This window comes from Suillus fuscotomentosus, assembly GCF_016647785.1.
Source record: "Suillus fuscotomentosus strain FC203 chromosome Unknown F5891scaffold_22, whole genome shotgun sequence".
Lineage (NCBI taxonomy): Eukaryota > Fungi > Basidiomycota > Agaricomycetes > Boletales > Suillaceae > Suillus > Suillus fuscotomentosus.
Window position 1 is genome coordinate 668871 of NW_024539534.1, and position 16433 is coordinate 685303.

A 16433-nucleotide genomic window follows, 5' to 3' on the forward strand; every position below is an offset into this window, starting at 1 on the left:
CGCGGCAAGCAGCAACATCGGCAAGACATCTGGAAGATCCTGCTGGAAATGAACTGGAATTCCAGTGCCAGGGATTGCGCAGTATTTGTTGGGGCGCACATGTAGGTCGAGTGCTGGAATGTAGGAAACTAGACATGGATTTTTTTCCTCGAGGCTGCCGTACCACTAGCCGTTTCCAGAGTGTTCGATGATCTTTGCTATCGAGGTAGACTGTGGAGGTGCGATCATACAACGGTGGGCTCTGAGCGTTGGCGGGTGGATCAACTCGCTGTTTGCCTTTATTATTACTGGCACTGAGCGAATCATGTGCGGAACCGCGCTGACAGCCGTCGCGTTGAGATAATGGTATGCGAGAGTCGGAATGGCATTTACATCATCAATATTTTCGCCTTCACCTTCACCTTCTCCCACTTTAGCTTCTGGTCCTGGTTTTGGGTTTGTGGTAGCAAGCTCCACAGACGAGTTTGAGCGAGCATGACTGAATAAACCACCTTTGGAGAGTTCTTGTGGAATGGACTGGTCTGGCAATTGGCGACGTCGAGAGATGACACTCAAGAAGCGGCGAACAGACAATAAGGAGGGAAAATGGAAGCCAGACGATGGCAATGGAAGAGATTGCTGCGAAAACTACAAGTACTTGTTCTCAGCGTTAGTGCCCTTGGATGAAAACAGGAGTTTTACCTGGAAGAATTTGGACGGATCGTCGTGCCCCTCCTCGATAAAATCACCACCTCCCGTAGCATCAGCCTGCCAACAACAATATAAGCAAAGAGCACAAGCAGTCAAACGTGAAAGTACTGACGTCGAGGCATGATAATGATAATGATGGGAAGTTGGGCTGAGTTTCCTCTCGTATACTTTGTCCATCATTTTTATGTGGTACTGTGGGTTTCGGAAGCTGAGGAGCTATGTCTTTGACCATGCATAGAGTGAGTTTCCCGTCCTCTCCGCCATAGGCTACGTATTTCCCATCTCGAGAGAACGACACCTGGTATAGGGTGTCGTGATTCTGGTGGATTGATTTACCGAGTGGCCGGCCGGACTCTGTATCCCATAGCTGTGCAAAGCTATTGTCGCCCACGCACACCAGGACATTGTCTTTAGGTGAAAGTACGATGGAAGGTAATTGGCCTGATTTGTTGTCGAAAACACGTGCGAATTCGTCAGATGCTGAGTACAATTTAGTACTATCTGACGACCACACCAACGATGTCACAGAACCCTTCAGGCCAAATTTGATGGGGCCAATGACAAGCTTGCCGGTTTTCGTGTTCCAGATGCAAATCGATTTGAACCCGCCTGATGCAATTCTCTCACCTGAAGGCGAATATGCAAGACTCCACACGCAGGTGATTAATGATGAAAGCGAACAAGTTGACCAGCACTCACTGGTTGGTCTACTGGTCTGTTGCTTGGAGGCAAGCTGGCAAGACAGGCGAGTTTTTATATCCTGTATGTGGAAGGCATGATTTCCGCGAGGCGGCGCTAATCGTCCATTCACAGGTTTTTGTCGCATCGGTTTGATGTTTGCAAACAACGATTGCCGACCATCGAATTCCATTCATGTCTTGATTCATGTATTCAAGACAATGCATTACCAGTAAGTAAACACAGCTTCTCGCGTCTATCTATGGTTTGCTTCAGAGCTAATGTTGTTCATATGTACTCCGAACTCCGTCCATTTCTCGCTCGTTCAAAGCTCTACTTTCGCCCAGAACACGATGTAGTGCTTGCTGACGTCAGGATGAACTATCATCACATACACGGGATGGTATGGGTGTGGTGCGAGAGACCGTGCAGGGAATTTGGGCACGCCAGGTGAGTACATCGTGCTTTTGGTGTTTTTCTTATATGTTAATCTGGTGCCGGATGCATAGAACACTGATTGCGCGCTTCTCGGTTACATAGCTTGAGAGTTTTATTGACGTGCTTCATAGTGGTGGCTACAGGTCATTTCTCCAATTGAAAGGAGTGTGAATGAATACAGATGTTGATGTTCAATCTAATGAGATTGATGGGTGTCGTTCTTCCTCTCACTGCTCATACCATTCCACCGAGTATATGTCATGTCTGCATACGTATGCTGATCCATCTCTCCTCTCTGGATCTGCTTCAGCCGTATTGCCTGCCATAGGGTGCTCATTAAAACAATGATGCTTTTCTTTAGGCGCCAGATCAACGTTTATGAGCTCTGTTGTGACGCTGCATTGAGTTTTTGAATTTTGAACCTCTATTTCATTCACTGATGGCCTGATATCCAGTGGCATAATGTTCGACACACTGGTGATTTCAATCTGAAAAGGTCCTGCTTTATCTGACTTACACCCACTCTCCACCGGCAGCGTCAGATCAAAATCAGAAGTTGCTATCGTAAGGTGTTTGGTGAATCAATCTGGCTGACACAGTCAGCGATCAATTATAGGCGCAACAGTTCGCCAATGCTCACCGGTTGATTGTTATATCTCGCGTGGTGGCAACTGACTCGGTGGGCGAGTGATTTAATATGAATTCCATGGGGTTGCGCTGATCCCCGATTGACAGGTGACGATATTTGCAGCCAATTTTTGATGTTGGTTTGAGTGACGGGCGCCTCTTCTGCCCACTGCGTCTATTGCACGTTACCGTGATCCTACATACGTGGACCCACCTATCCTAGTCACGTCTTAATCAGTCGGTCAGCAAGAGCATGCCATTACGCCATGTAAGTGATAGGGCGTTTGTTGTAGTAGGGTGGTCTGGCTCAGTGGTAGGAGTCCTGGCTCGCGGTCGATAGTCTTGCGCTGTGTTACAGCAGTCGATCCTCGATAGATAGATCCGCAGCCTCCCGCTATAGAGGTCTGGCCTTGGATTTCCCTTGCAATCTGTACCCAGTCCATAGCTCAAACGTCAATGATCCTTTTACTTTCCCGCCAGTTCAAATAATTTCGCCGTCATGTCTATGTCACAAAAGAAATCTTCTATATAGATACAAACTCGTACATGATTTCCTTTTTACAACACGAGCCATGCAGCAGCAATCACTTCAGGTTGTATCCTATCAGTTGTAACACAAGAGATTCATTCACTTAGCATTTTAGCTCATGCTCCTCACCTTCCTTGCGCCACGATTCTCCCTTGCGCAGTACCAATATAACCAATAACTCCGTCACAATCAGGATGCCAGCCCACACAGTATATAACCCCCCATCTCCTAAAGTATTCTACAAAGAGAGTGGGCTAATGTCAGAATTTGTGAGATACAGCAGATATCAAGAGAACTCACTTGAAGCGGTACAGCAGTGATCACTGAAACAAAAGCCAGAGATCCTCGGAACGAGCTGTTTGTAGCCACTGCCGTACACGAACGACCAGGGTTGGCATCAACAAGGTATGCCAACAAACTAGTAGACATCCATCTGGAAGTAGATGTCAGAGCAACAACGATAATGAATAAGTGGTGTACTGACGTGGAGGAAAATCCAATCAGAATGAGCATGACGCAAATGACAGCAACATTGACATGCTTTTCACACACCCAAGCATAACCGATAACAGCCGGGGGTAGCCACGGCATCCCCAATAACGAGCTCTCCAAGCGTATCTTCGGAAGATGTCAATCAAGAGCTCCAGTGCGGGAGTATAAAAAGGGGTCACTTCTGCACACCACTTTCCTCCATTCGCTTCCATCATCTTTGCAAGCACCCGGTCGGACCAACGCCCACCAATCACACTCCCAGCGATGCTTCCTTCACAGTAAGTTAGTTCTCTGCCACAATCCAAGTGACGAAGGTCTCACCTATGCCTAAGCAAAGCAAGACCACGCCGACACTCAATGCATCATAGTTATATGAGTTTGCCAGAGTGCGGGCACACGTGTATGAAAGGCAAGAGGTGAAACCGAATACGAGTCCTTATCCCAAAATGAAATCACCAATAAAGTGTACAAAATAACTGTTCACTCACCATTAGCGATAAGAATTAAAACATTGTTCTTTCGTGACAGAATTCGAAAGTATGGTCGGAAGGGGTCGATGTCCTTTATTGATAGCCTGACATCGTCCAGCCCAAGTGCTGAAGTTGCCACTAATGTATCGTCTGGAACATTCAGTCGTTGGAGCTGCTTCTCGGTGTCCTTGACCGATGTTTTGCCCTTGCTGGACTCATGCGCAGTGATGGTAGACTTGCTGGAGCTCTGAACGGGTTCTCTGGATGTATGAAGTCGTCGTAAAGCGAAGCGATATGTGAGACTTCGTTCACGTCGGTGCGTGTCCTTGAAAAGGATGAGGAAGGACAAGAAGATGATCCCTCCACAAATTACTAGAAAGTAGAAACTCGCACGCCAGCCGAAGGCTTGTGACAATGATCCGCCAAGTATGGGGCCGAGTGCGGGTCCTACGAGAGGTGCAGCATAGAATATGCCCATCATAGTACCGCGCTCGTGAGGCTCATAGATATCGGCCAGGGTTGCAGCCGAAATAGAAATAACAGCGCAGGAACTTTAGGAGGGGAGTCAACCATTGATCAATTTTTTTGGATGGATGCTCACCCCACAGCTTGAAGTGCTCGCATACCAATCATCACATTGATGGTCTTTGAGAGCGCCAAGGCAGCATTTCCTGTCACGAATATAGCTGAAGCCACCAAATAGACGGGCTGTGAGAAACGAGATTTGCGCTCATCAAGCAGATCGAGAAAGGTACACTTAGACCCACCTTACGGCCTTTGATCTCACTTGCGGCGCTCCACAACAGCGGAAAGTTCCCTTGTATGAGTTGGAACGCCGCTAATGTCCAGCTAATCTGGCTACTTGTGGCATGTAAATCCTCCTCTATCAGAAGGTTCGAGGCTGTGAGACGGTGTTAAAAAAATTGCTCGTGAGGAAAGTAACGTGACGAACGATTTTGAATATTAGAGGCTAATGCGGACACCACTGTAGCCAGTGACACGATGCACAAAGTCATCGTCTACAGGTGGTACAGCGTCAGGTGGATCACATAATGCAAGTGTCATACACACACCTTTCTGGTACGACTCCACTGACGGGGGTCGTCATTGACTGGAGCATGTTCTATGTCAATTGTATCATTTGCGCTTGTGAACACCTTGACGTCCGATTTTTGACGTGGCGTCTTGTGTTCAGACCCAGAAGGCGCTTCTGCAACGGTTAAAGTAGCCATGAGTCGCAAATTGAAAAAGACGAAGCAGCAAAATTTTGATTATCTGACTCATAATCTATTGCTTCTTATACAGTCAAAGGGAGAGCTTACAATGTGATCCTACACTCTGAAAGATATTACGATACCGGTATGTACCGAGTACGTGTACGCACCATTGCGTGATGATAGTCCTAGCCTGGCTAGCCAAGCCATCGGAGATTAGTCCGACAGGATTACTGGCGAATCTGTTTTGGATTCCGAAGGATGTATACATTTACTCCTTCTGCCATGCTCGAGCATCGCCGGCTACACTTTATGTCAGCTTTGTGACATTGGTCCCAACTTTCAAGCTTCAAATCGAGTCCAACAGGACAAGAATAACCCCTATTCGAAGACTTCAGTCTGGTACCCACCTACAACGAACAGATACAGACCACACATAGGAGCGATATAGCATATCAACGCTTGTCAGGATGGGAAGGCGAAGCCTTCCGGACATAAGGTTATTCGGATAGATTGAACCATCATCTAAACGCATGAGTTTTGTTATCGCTTTAAACCTAGCATGTATCTTACGATCGTAAAATTGCCATACTCTAAGCATGACTTCGAGGCAGCTGCTACTAGTCACGTAAACATACATCATTTCCGCGGGAAGAGAATGGAGATAAATGATAGTCTGCCAATGCAGTAAAAGATTGTGGGACACTGGACTATTGGGACAAAGGAAAGTATAAAAAAACATCGAGCACGTACCCTGTGCGTCTTTCTTGTGTGTTTCTTCCTCGTATATAGTTGCGGGCCGGATTTCGTCATATCAAAAAGTTCGGCGCTGTTGCATAATCAGCATCTTCTTACCCGCATCTTCCCGATCTCCGATTGGTGCGGATACTTTAGAATCGAGTTGGTCTGTTTGCGCTTTCAGTTCTTCTGATTAGCCAGACCCACGACTACGATCGCATTATCTGAGACGGAGGCGAGAAGGGTTGCCGCTGATTGGAAGGAATGAAACAGGGATTCTCCTTGTACGGGGATAATGGCACTATCGTTCTGTAGCCACGCTGAGGCGGACATTGCTCAATGTGTCGAGACAAAACCCGAAGAGACGCCGGATTAGGCATTAGTCTGAGAACGAACTCGGATGCTGGAGTGGAGATATGTAAGAAACGCATGCGAATGCAATGCCAAGAACTAGCTTGCCTAAGGTCGGTTAGGTGCGATGAATAGAAGGTCCAATACCCGTGTCATGAGGTCTTGAAATGTCTTGCTAGTCAAGTTCGAAGTCTTGGTATTACTTGCTACTGGACGATATTACTATATCATCGGTGGTGAGATCTGATTCAAAAAGTGATCGGATCATAAAGATATGCAGATGAGAGCAAACGCACTTGAGGCATTGCGCGGGGATATGTGGTACCGATTCTACTGAATAGTAAACTGAATTGCGAAGGCAAGTGTGAAATTCCTTCGTCGGCCGCAAGGCTTCATGGGCTAAACTTTAAGGAGAGAAATGAGAGACGAGCACGACATACGCTGAATCCCAAGGAACAAGAATCATTCACTGTAACTCCACAGTTTAGACCTTTTCTCGACCATAGGCTTTACAACAACTTCCACTAAGAATGCAGTTCAAACTCAACGTCTGATATTTCCTGTGCATGTCCGAAGATTCGAGACTTGAAGTTGACCATGTCGGGCCATACAGGGGACCCGTGAAAATGGATGAATGAAGTCGACTGGGAACGGAGACTAGACTTGTGATTGTCGGTTACTCACGCTCAAATGCATGTTAATAACGCTCGCCCGAGTCTAAAAGCAAAACAGATTCTCACATTTCTTCCCTAACACGCATACGGGAGACCGGTACGCTGGATATGACCCAGGAAGGTCTTACCGGTACCGCGGCAGTCTGGCAGGCTCAGGGCTGCTCAGGGTAACTTTCAAATCGACTCAGTGAGGGATGCTGGCAAGTTTGTTTGGCATTGCAAGCCTTTTTGAGTCCAAACAACAACAATTTTCAGATTAGTATATTCCGATTTAGTAAGTATGAAAGCAAACCTTCGTTGCGCTCCACAAGAAACCACACTGCAGCATCGTACGATTCCTTGCTAGCACTGATGGCCCCTACTACCTTACTGGCTCGCCTAAAGGCGATATGTCGGTCCATGTACAGATCAACGACAGTCACTGCGAGAACGAGATTTAGCACCGACCAGAATGTTATGTGTTCAGGGCAAATCCCAACTCAAGTACCCGTCATGGGCCGTCAACATAGCTTAGTCTTCTGGTGGTTGTTCGTTCTTTGCTCCATTTCCTGTTTACATTAAATGTACTTCAAGCTTCAAGTTTTGCCATACACCTTCAAAGACTCTTCAGGCTGAGCCCTCCCGGGCCCTCAGATGTGACAAACCGCTCACGATGTTGGAGCGCAGAAAGACGAAACTGCACATATAAGTCCTCATGCTTCATGGACCTCGAATGTGCTTTGGAGCTGGTTTTGGATACTACAGCTTTCATTCATTTTGCAAATTGCGCTAAATCATAAGTCCGGTGGAACAAGAACACGTTTGATTGGTATGATTGGATACAAGTCGTAACGTAAGTATGCGGACCCTTGATTATCATTTATTATAGCACTCGAGTATCGACGCCCATATTTTTAAGTATGAAAGAAAACCTCCTCGACTTCAAATAATGTTCGTCGTAGCCAACTCACTTCGTGGTACTCTATGGAGGACCCTAGGTCGCACACTTCCTCGCTTTACTTCCACATCCTCACCAGTGGCTCACGATATTAAAAGACCTTTGAAGGATCCATTCGTCCATGTGCAAATCAACGACAAGGACGACGGGGAAGAATTTATGTGCGACGAAGAGCCACTTGTGCTCTCCTTGAGCAAGGGTTTGGATATTACCCCATTACCTTGAGACAGTATTTCGGAGAGGGCAAGCTCCAGATTGTGAGAAAACTTGGATGGGCAGGTAACTCCAACGTGTGGCTCGCGCGCACCCTGGGGTAAGTGCATTCCTTTGGTTCCAATCGAGCCTGCTCAGGATCACGGTATTTTAGAAACGCGTATCCAGCGAAATATGTTGCTGTCAAGGTTCTTACTGTCAACGCGACCGCAGGTGTGGTGAAAGGATTTCTACGTGAGGTGGACTCTCTTGGGACCATCAAAACAGCTAATCCTAATCACCCCGGCCACCAACACTGTCTTCATCTCTACGACGTAATCGTCGAAAAGAGTCGCCATGGTCCTCACATTTGCATCGTGACCAACATTCTGGGGGCGAACATGATCAGTCTCCGCAGGCTGCAACCCAAGGGCATGCTTTCCCTGTCGCTGTCACTAAACGTATAGTCAAACAAACACTTCTTGCTTTGGACTATCTTCACCGCGAGTGCGACTTTGTACATACAGGTATGTATTCCAGCTCTATTTAATACCAAAGTTCGTAACTGACAACGTAGTTCTTAAGATGTGAAACCCGACAATGTTCTTATCTGTGTGGACTACGAAGATGAAGCTATAACTCGTCTCCTCGAAGAAACGCCATCCGCGACATACGAACCTCGTTTTGAGCCCATTTTATCTCCTGAACCTATCATCACAGTAAAGTCACAGCCGCTCCCTAATTTTGGTCTTCGGGAGGATGCGAGCAACCTCAAGGTTTGTTTGATTGATTATGGTCAAGGGACCTTACATTTGAACGTCGGTATCTCACCTGCCCTGTTGTCAACAGCAACACCCGCCAAAGAGCGCCGAGTAGAGCTGGCTCAACCTCTTCTCCTCCGCGCACCAGAAGTTACTTTGGGACATGGGTGGTCTGCGCCCATTGACGTATGGTCCATGGGATGTTTAGTAAGATATAGTTTATTTTTGCTTGCTGTCATCAACTGAAAGTCATCTAGGTTTTCGAATACCTGACTGGTGCAGCTATGTTTCAACTCTCGGAGTCCTCCATCAGCGTTGAAAATCTTTGTCTCCAACAAATCCTCGAACATATTGGTCCTTTCCCACCTAGCTTTTTGGAACGATGTCAACGCCGGAGTGCTTTCTTTGATGAACAAGGTAAGGTATCGTACTTTATCAGCGAGTAGATTTAAAACTCGTTTTAAGGATCACTGCGCGTTCACAATCTGATTCCTCAAGCAATGGAAAGCTGTCTTAGAGCATATAAAGTTATGGACGAGAAGGACATAGCTCCTGCCGCTGCCTTTATTCGGAAGTGTTTAACTATTGATCCCCACGTACGACCTACAGCCTTACAGCTACTCGACGACGAGTGGCTCACGAACGCGTGAGACGACGGCATGGATCTTCTGGTATAATTCAAAGTGCTTCTGAAGCCTTAGATGTTGCACATTTCACAAATGATCTTTAGACTCATAATATGCATCATTACTGCGTCATCAGTAAACCGGTGAGTTCTTGCTGGGGATTATGCTGATTATGGTGCTTTTACATAGTCATATATTGCTTTATATCACTTTATATTCCAATGTGACGAAAACCTTTCCTATATATTACGATATATAATGATATATGACGATATCTTCTTCTCACAGGTTCTCTGATGCGGCCGTAGCCAGAAGGTGCATCATGGCTGTCAGATGTGTTGAGAACCTCCGTCCGAGAGTGTGTTTCAAGAAAAAAACATGGTGACCATGTACAGCCATTTACACTCTGATTGAGTTTGGGTATATAGTTGAGCGTTTTCGCAGATCAGCGTCTTGACCAGGTCTGTATCCGCTTCGCATTCCAGAATACTTCAATTGACCCTCGAGCATCTTCAATCTTGTCAGACTGTTTCATGATCATAGTGGGCTGTTCCACAGATAAAGGTGCTATGAATTAGGTTATTCGCGTTGTATGCCTAACAAGAAGTCAGAGGCGCTAAAGAATGCAATACTAGGAGAAACTGGCTCCCAACGTTATGGAAGTAAGTCCTTTGGCACTGTTGCAAGCGTGAGAAACAGTGACGGACACGACTTTCACACTCCGTTTGGAGACCGCCTGAAGTGTCCTGGCCATGTCCTTCGGGTAACCTCAGGCTACCTACCCTGTCTATGTTTAAGCTGCGCTCCTGGAGTGCGACACGTCTACTACAAGCCTCGTGGCATGCTGATAGGCGCTAGGATCCAAAAAGAAAGAAATTGAAGCCTTATTCTGATCACTCCATCGGTTCGATGCCAACTTCACGTCTCCTCTTACTAACATTCCGCCAAGATACCATTCCGCTACCGTCGAATCCGAGATCCATCTGCTTCCTCTGCCTTCAGAGTACACGACCTCAAATACTTTCTCGTGGTTCGCCCGCTTCTCCCCATTTCTCCTTACAGGGTGCACACTCACCCTGCATTATAAGCTTTCGCTTGCCCGCCCGTGCGTTTCCACACCTGGTGTTACTATACCATCAACCTCTGCAGACATGGTTAGCATGATATCCTGTATCCAACTTGTCGCAGAAATACAAAGACACGCCCGTGGTTAAACTGGCGTCAGAGGCCAAGTGTTGGTTGGTGAGCAAGGCCACGACGGTGAAGTGTCGCTACGACATTCTCTGTCCCTGGATTCGGGTATGACAATTGTTGGTGTAAATTTCGTGGCATCTTCTTCGTCACACCTGTAGTGTCTAATGCTTTGACCCAATCTGTCTCAAGTGGAACTCCTCTTGGCTTGCTCTTGGCCGAGGTAATTTAGCGAGGGAGGAATGGTCACTGCGTAAATGCATGGCCGATATGCGAGCATACTAGACGCTCCAGGGCGAATTTCCCTTTGCTGTGTTTGGCGGCTACGTCTGCAGTACTCCGCGCCCAAATGATGGCCTGATGGCTACCACTGTCCTGGGCCAGTATCATTCTCAGCGCGTAATTAATGCCTGCTGCACGCGTTGTACTGTTTTTAGGCAGACCGATATAACAGTTGTTCCACTGTTGTTAGAATGTTGTTTACTGGATTTTCTTCTGCATATTTTCCATACCATCCAAATTCATATTCTTCCCGAGCTATGAAACTTTTTATCGGGATCAGGACAATCAGGCTCATTGGGGGGGCTGTGCAGCGAGGTCCAATCTCGGCTCGGGTGTTCGGCCGATCAGGCTACAGACACGGTGATTGAAGTAGCCCAGGGAGGATGGTGGTTAACTTCAGATTGAGCAATAGTAAAAGGTTGTCCGTCAAGCGAGGGGGTTTGGAAGTCACAATAAAAGCTATGTAGGTCCTGGATCCTTGTTTCTGGACTGCCTGGCTCATCGCAAGTTGATGCGAGTGACCGCAAATGATCGTGAGTGACCAATTCGCATGTAATTCGATTGAACTTCTATCAATAATCTGTTTGATAGTTTGTCTTATCTCTTCTATCCACTCCCATCATCTGTCTTTACTACGTCCCTTTCCAACATGCCTACCTTGAGCGAAATCACGGAAATGGCCAGCGCACTCGTTCTGCAAGCTCCCGGCACGGACGCTCCTTTAGACGTGCTAGGGGACTGGGGACGCGAAGTCGTGCGATTTCTGGTGAGCTTCATGGTTCTTCAAACCCTTTCCCTCGTCAACTATAATTCCTTTCCTAGACTTGGCTCGACACCGAGGAACGCAAGGTGTTACTCACGCTCACGGCGGTCTCTCAACTCTACACAACCTTCCAAGAGCAGGTGGATGCGCGCCTGCATTACCCTTGGCGATCTTGGGGTCGCCAGTGGCTTCCTCTTACTGCTGAGGCTTGGGAAGCAAAAATGCAAGCTTTAATGGGGAGTCCCGTGATCAGGGACCCTCTCGCTAGCACCCAGTTGTCTTCGCTTGCTATCATCGCTCTCCCCGACCCTTCTAACGAGGGCAAAGGTGGTAACCGCGCTGGCGCGGGCGATGAGATAACTGACGAGAAGTCTACGCATCACACTCGCACTTCTCAGGCTAAACGCCCTCGAGAGGAAGCGCTGCAAGGCGACATAAGTTCTGATGTCCAAACGGTACGTCTCCCCTAGGTTCGCATCTTGTAGTGACTAACGTTAGACTCCATCTATAGCCTTCTTCATTCGCGGACCGTCCTTCCAATCGGCCCAGACTCCCACCCTCCGTAAAGAAACCACTCCGGCGCATGCCTCCATCCAAACCCCGCTCTTTCAACGAGCTAATGCAAGACAACAACCTGCGAGACCCTCGCGTAGTGAGTTTCTTGTTTCTGTTGAACCTCTTTCATACTAAGCTCTTTTCCGGCCGCCATAGGTGGTGCTTGAATGCAAGAGATGTGAAAAAAAACAACCATCGGCGACGAGGCTCTGCCTCACCGTACTTCGTCTGTGTTCGCAGACTGACGAGTACGAACTATCAAATTCCTGCATGCGCTGCATTGTAGACCATCAGAAGTGCGAGTGGCCTGCTGGTGCTATTTCTAAGAACATAGGTATGTTTCTCATGGTTTAATGGAACCACAACTTGTTGACTTTGATATGCATTCGCAGGACACCGTGTGCACGTCTCTGCAAAATACTTCTCACCCACCGAGGATCAGTCGGCAGCTCCAACGTCGCTGGGGCCGACGTTGACTCAGTCTGGTGCCTGTGCTTCACACGTAGTTATCAATTTGCCGCACAAGAACACGGTGAAGGTCACTTCTTCTGCTCAGCCTGCACCCGGCCCTTCCTCGGCTACTACAGCAGAGCAAGTGAAACATACTTCCGACATCATCCAGCTGCCTACGCCGAAGCGTTCCATTTCGCCTATCTCAACTTGGATAATGGAACTGATGTAACGGAATTCGTGAACGACCTCATGGCATCAAGTTACCAGAAGAATCGTGACTGCGGTCGTGTGCGAAACCCTAATGTCCACGAGAGCAAAATCTATGCCTTCCCTGTTCGATCTACGGCATTTTAACCCTATCGTCACTGGCACGGAGCTCTCGATTACCTCAGGCTTGCGATCTTTATTTCATCGACATGTTCCCTAGCTACAGGCTTGTCGTCTCGTGCAGTAGATGTCGGGCGCCTTCTGCTTGTAGTCAGGGCATGTGTTCAGGACATCTATAGCATCTGACACGAAGCTGTCATTAACAGTATCGTTTTTGAAGAGATCAAACACCAACACTACATGTTGCGTGGAGACGGCAGGGAAGGGCATCTACGAAGTAGTGGGTGAAGAAGTTGTGGATAAACTATAGCCTAACAGCTACCGGTGGCGCTCACCCATGCCATGACTAGTCTGCAGGACGCCGAGAAGCTTCCAGTATAATTCTGGGCTCGACCGATGCCAATTCAACTATGCCCTCAAGTGTTCTGCAAGGCGAAAAGGACCTGGCTCTGGCTGTGACTGACTAGCAATCCGTTTTCTTCACAAAACTAGGATCTATATTCACTTCATCTGCTTTCGGAGTACCTGACCTCGGACACTTTCTCATATTTCGTTTACTTCCCGCTTCTCAGAAGCGGTCTAGGACAAAGCCTCGTGGATTCCCCATGCCTGCCTACCACTATTGATATATCCTCATACCCTTCATACGATTTGAGCCAAGTACAGATGACCTTAAGCCCTTACGGCCTGCATGTATTGTCCCACAACTTTATCAGGTGTTGATGAGTCCGTTGTGATGAGTTTTCCCGGGTGCCTTTCTTCCTCTGCTGATTGAACTCAAATAAATGACATGCTCGTCTTGCCTGTCTACATGCATATGCTGGACCAGCTCTCCTATGTAGTCTAATATCTCTCCGGCGGATATAAGCTTCTTTAATCTATACACCGTCAGTCATAAGCTCTTTCAGTTTCGCAACTTCGATCCGGGGAATGACATCGATTTCAAATGGCCTTGCGTGGGCAATAACAGCATCCAAGAAAGCATGCGTGTTGATCGGGGCGTCAGGTCGTTGAACGATGCGGAAAGACCACAACAGAATTGCGAGGCTGATGTACAACGAGTGGTTTGCGAGGTGCAGACCGGGACATACACTTTTGATGACAAGTGAACTTCAACGACAGTGTCAAAAAACGATGTCGGCACGGCTTACCGTCTACCAAAGCCGTATGTGATGAACCTGACGTTGTCTTTGAGGCGGCCTTCGGAGTCAATCCAGCGCTGGGGATCGAACGTTTCAGGATCTGGGAAGGCAATAGGATCGCGAGAAATAGCCCTGGAAACATGCACTTAATGAAGCGGTGTACATCGAGAAGTGACACCTTACCATTGGCACCCATAAACTATTGCACCCTCAGGAATGTAGTATCCTTGCTGATCTCACACAGACTAGAATGAGAATGTAAGTTACGATCAATCTAAGATACTAACCCAGAAAATATCCTTTGTTGCACGGTGTGGAAATCCTGAGGCACATATCAGCATTGTGCAGGAGCGTGCAGAATTTGAAACTGACCTATGCGGATGACAGGTCTCCATCTCAAGCTTTCCAACAAGAACGCATGCAATTGGGGGAGGGAGCTTGAGTCTTCAAATGTTGGCGCTACCACGAGAAATTAGTCGAGAAATCAAATACTTCGTATCCTTTAGCAGTACCTCTGTCTGACCCGATGATCATATTAAGCTCCTCGTGGACCTTTGCCTGGGCCGCTGGGTAACATGCTGCAGCCATAATAGCAACGGTCATTGCAACAGCGGTCTGAACTACAAATAAGTACCTTCGCGGAGATAAACTGGTTGCATGACTTGCCGTATCAGATCCCGCCCCAAAGAGTGATCCGGCAAGATATGCCATTTCATCTGTGGAAAGTTGATATTCATTGGCGTGCTCCAATAGTGTCTTAGTAAAAGAGGGGCCGGCTGTGTTTTGATCCTAAGTATGACAAGATATAAATGAATGCGTTCATCAAAATGGAAAGCCACTTGCAATTTCACTCTCGACGCGCTGTAGTTGATGCTTGTATAGCTCTAGCTCCTCATGATGCCACTCAGCAAGTTGTTTTCCGTAACTAGGCCAGTAGCGCAAAAGGGGCACACGATCGACGAGATAAGCTCCTGGGCGCATCGCGACCTGAAAATGCTCCATGACTCTGCGGATACGGACAACTTCAGGATCGGTGTTGGCAGTGGGCACAGACTTCCCATAAGTCACCCGAAGAATGACTGATGCTGCAAATCTTGAGGTACATATCTATGAAAGGATCGCAAAAAGTCATGGTAATGACGGACCTCTGTGCGTGCTTCTGGGGGTTCTTTGGATCATTCAGCATATCCAATACGAAAATCATCGCATTCTCGCGTTGCATATTTTGGTATGTCTCTGCCACCTTCGGTTGTAAATGGGTATGTACTGCTTTCCGGAGGCGCCGAAAACGATCTCCGGAACGAGCCATGAGAATCCGCATTCCCTTTGAGAGCATCTCACCCACAGCAACGGACCCCGGTCGATCAACCAGTGATCCCCCCTCTTTCTCCATGATGTCCGTGGCTGCCTGGTAAAGCGGTCGATGTGGGTCATTATTAGAGGAAGCTTATGCTGTGAAATGGGTTACCTCAACGCTGCCAATGACAACTATCACTTGGCTACCTTGTCGCAACGACACGATCGAGCCATACTCCCGGACCAAGTCGGTCAGCGCATGGGCAATGCTGAGTGGACGATCTTCATCAGCTTCTAATATCGTGGATTTGAACATCATCAAAGCTCACTTCACAGTAGGTAAAGCGTTGCTCCAGAACCAACGGGCGGGAGGTCCAGGCGGAAGCGGAATGCTGTTCTTTCCGGAGGCTAATGAGGACTTCTGGTATAACTTGGCAAAGACCACCACGATTGCGACGATACTAGCGGTATATGATATATTGACACTCATGATGGAGTTTTCTGGGATCATGGTGTTGAGTGGGCTGGAAAAAGATTTGAGTGAAAAATTCAATAGCACTACTTATCTTATTCGACGCGGAAGTATAACCGGGATTAAGGTCGCTCTGGCTGGGAAGGGGAGCCGGACTTCGTAATGCAGATTACGGTAGAGGAGGAGAATCATTAGCCACATTACTGTTCAACAGTGCCTCTGTTATTCGGTATAGACGAATGTAGTTTGGAATCACCTCTTGCTAGTGAGAATGTCAAGCTGGGAGTGAGTTCTTGAAACATGGACTATGGCAGAGTCGAATCGCTGATCACTCTCCAACACGATGCCACGGTTATTTGGTAAGGACGCCGAATATTTGTGATTCGGAATTACCTCTTATCCGAGTCAGTGAGAAGGTTAGGCTGGGGGTTCTGCGTGGACCATAGCGATGTTACTATTGACCCAACTTTACTTGGAACAAGGATGATAACGTTAATCTGGACCCTACATGTTGGTTCAACTCAAGCTTTGTTCT

General features: G+C 47.5%; 6 protein-coding genes across 6 annotated transcripts; 3 read left to right on the plus strand and 3 right to left on the minus strand.

The window, feature by feature from the left end:
- Positions 1-40: 40 nt before the first annotated feature.
- F5891DRAFT_256916 (WD40-repeat-containing domain protein) lies at positions 41-1818 on the minus strand. The gene is made up of 3 exons (XM_041371105.1): positions 803-1818; positions 682-747; positions 41-627 (listed from the first exon to the last, which is right to left on the minus strand). Exons 1-3 carry the CDS (start codon positions 1559-1561, stop codon positions 166-168), a joined length of 1287 nt encoding a protein of 428 aa, XP_041227033.1. The 5' UTR covers positions 1562-1818; the 3' UTR covers positions 41-165.
- Positions 1819-2970: 1152 nt separating this feature from the next.
- On the minus strand, positions 2971-5235 carry F5891DRAFT_256983 (MFS general substrate transporter). Its single transcript, XM_041371106.1, has 10 exons — positions 4998-5235; positions 4877-4943; positions 4692-4825; positions 4526-4632; positions 3943-4475; positions 3776-3889; positions 3634-3725; positions 3447-3580; positions 3263-3395; positions 2971-3200 (listed from the first exon to the last, which is right to left on the minus strand). Exons 1-10 carry the CDS (start codon positions 5154-5156, stop codon positions 3066-3068), a joined length of 1608 nt encoding a protein of 535 aa, XP_041227034.1. The 5' UTR covers positions 5157-5235; the 3' UTR covers positions 2971-3065.
- A 1767-nt stretch (positions 5236-7002) lies between these two features.
- On the plus strand, positions 7003-7497 carry F5891DRAFT_1108317 (uncharacterized protein; the record flags this gene model as incomplete). The annotated part of the gene is made up of 3 exons (XM_041363691.1): positions 7003-7114; positions 7188-7422; positions 7475-7497. Coding segments are annotated over exons 1-3 (276 nt in total), but the record flags the coding sequence as incomplete, so codon positions are not given.
- A 332-nt stretch (positions 7498-7829) lies between these two features.
- On the plus strand, positions 7830-9585 carry F5891DRAFT_1163877 (kinase-like domain-containing protein; the record flags this gene model as incomplete). The annotated part of the gene is made up of 8 exons (XM_041365340.1): positions 7830-8018; positions 8069-8151; positions 8206-8438; positions 8462-8557; positions 8616-8825; positions 8880-8998; positions 9049-9208; positions 9257-9585. 8 exons carry the CDS (start codon positions 7830-7832, stop codon positions 9439-9441), a joined length of 1275 nt encoding a protein of 424 aa, XP_041227036.1. The 3' UTR covers positions 9442-9585.
- Positions 9586-11294: 1709 nt separating this feature from the next.
- Positions 11295-12987, plus strand: F5891DRAFT_257267 (uncharacterized protein). The gene is made up of 6 exons (XM_041371107.1): positions 11295-11423; positions 11482-11656; positions 11713-12108; positions 12165-12305; positions 12365-12542; positions 12601-12987. Exons 2-6 carry the CDS (start codon positions 11540-11542, stop codon positions 12888-12890), a joined length of 1122 nt encoding a protein of 373 aa, XP_041227037.1. The 5' UTR covers positions 11295-11423; positions 11482-11539; the 3' UTR covers positions 12891-12987.
- Positions 12988-13704: 717 nt separating this feature from the next.
- F5891DRAFT_1029651 (cytochrome P450) lies at positions 13705-16406 on the minus strand. The gene is made up of 12 exons (XM_041361543.1): positions 16155-16406; positions 15756-16101; positions 15599-15695; positions 15276-15538; positions 14974-15223; positions 14797-14919; positions 14643-14745; positions 14503-14589; positions 14418-14452; positions 14314-14360; positions 14140-14262; positions 13705-14080 (listed from the first exon to the last, which is right to left on the minus strand). Exons 2-12 carry the CDS (start codon positions 15935-15937, stop codon positions 13867-13869), a joined length of 1524 nt encoding a protein of 507 aa, XP_041227038.1. The 5' UTR covers positions 15938-16101; positions 16155-16406; the 3' UTR covers positions 13705-13866.
- Between the last annotated feature and the right edge of the window lie 27 nt (positions 16407-16433).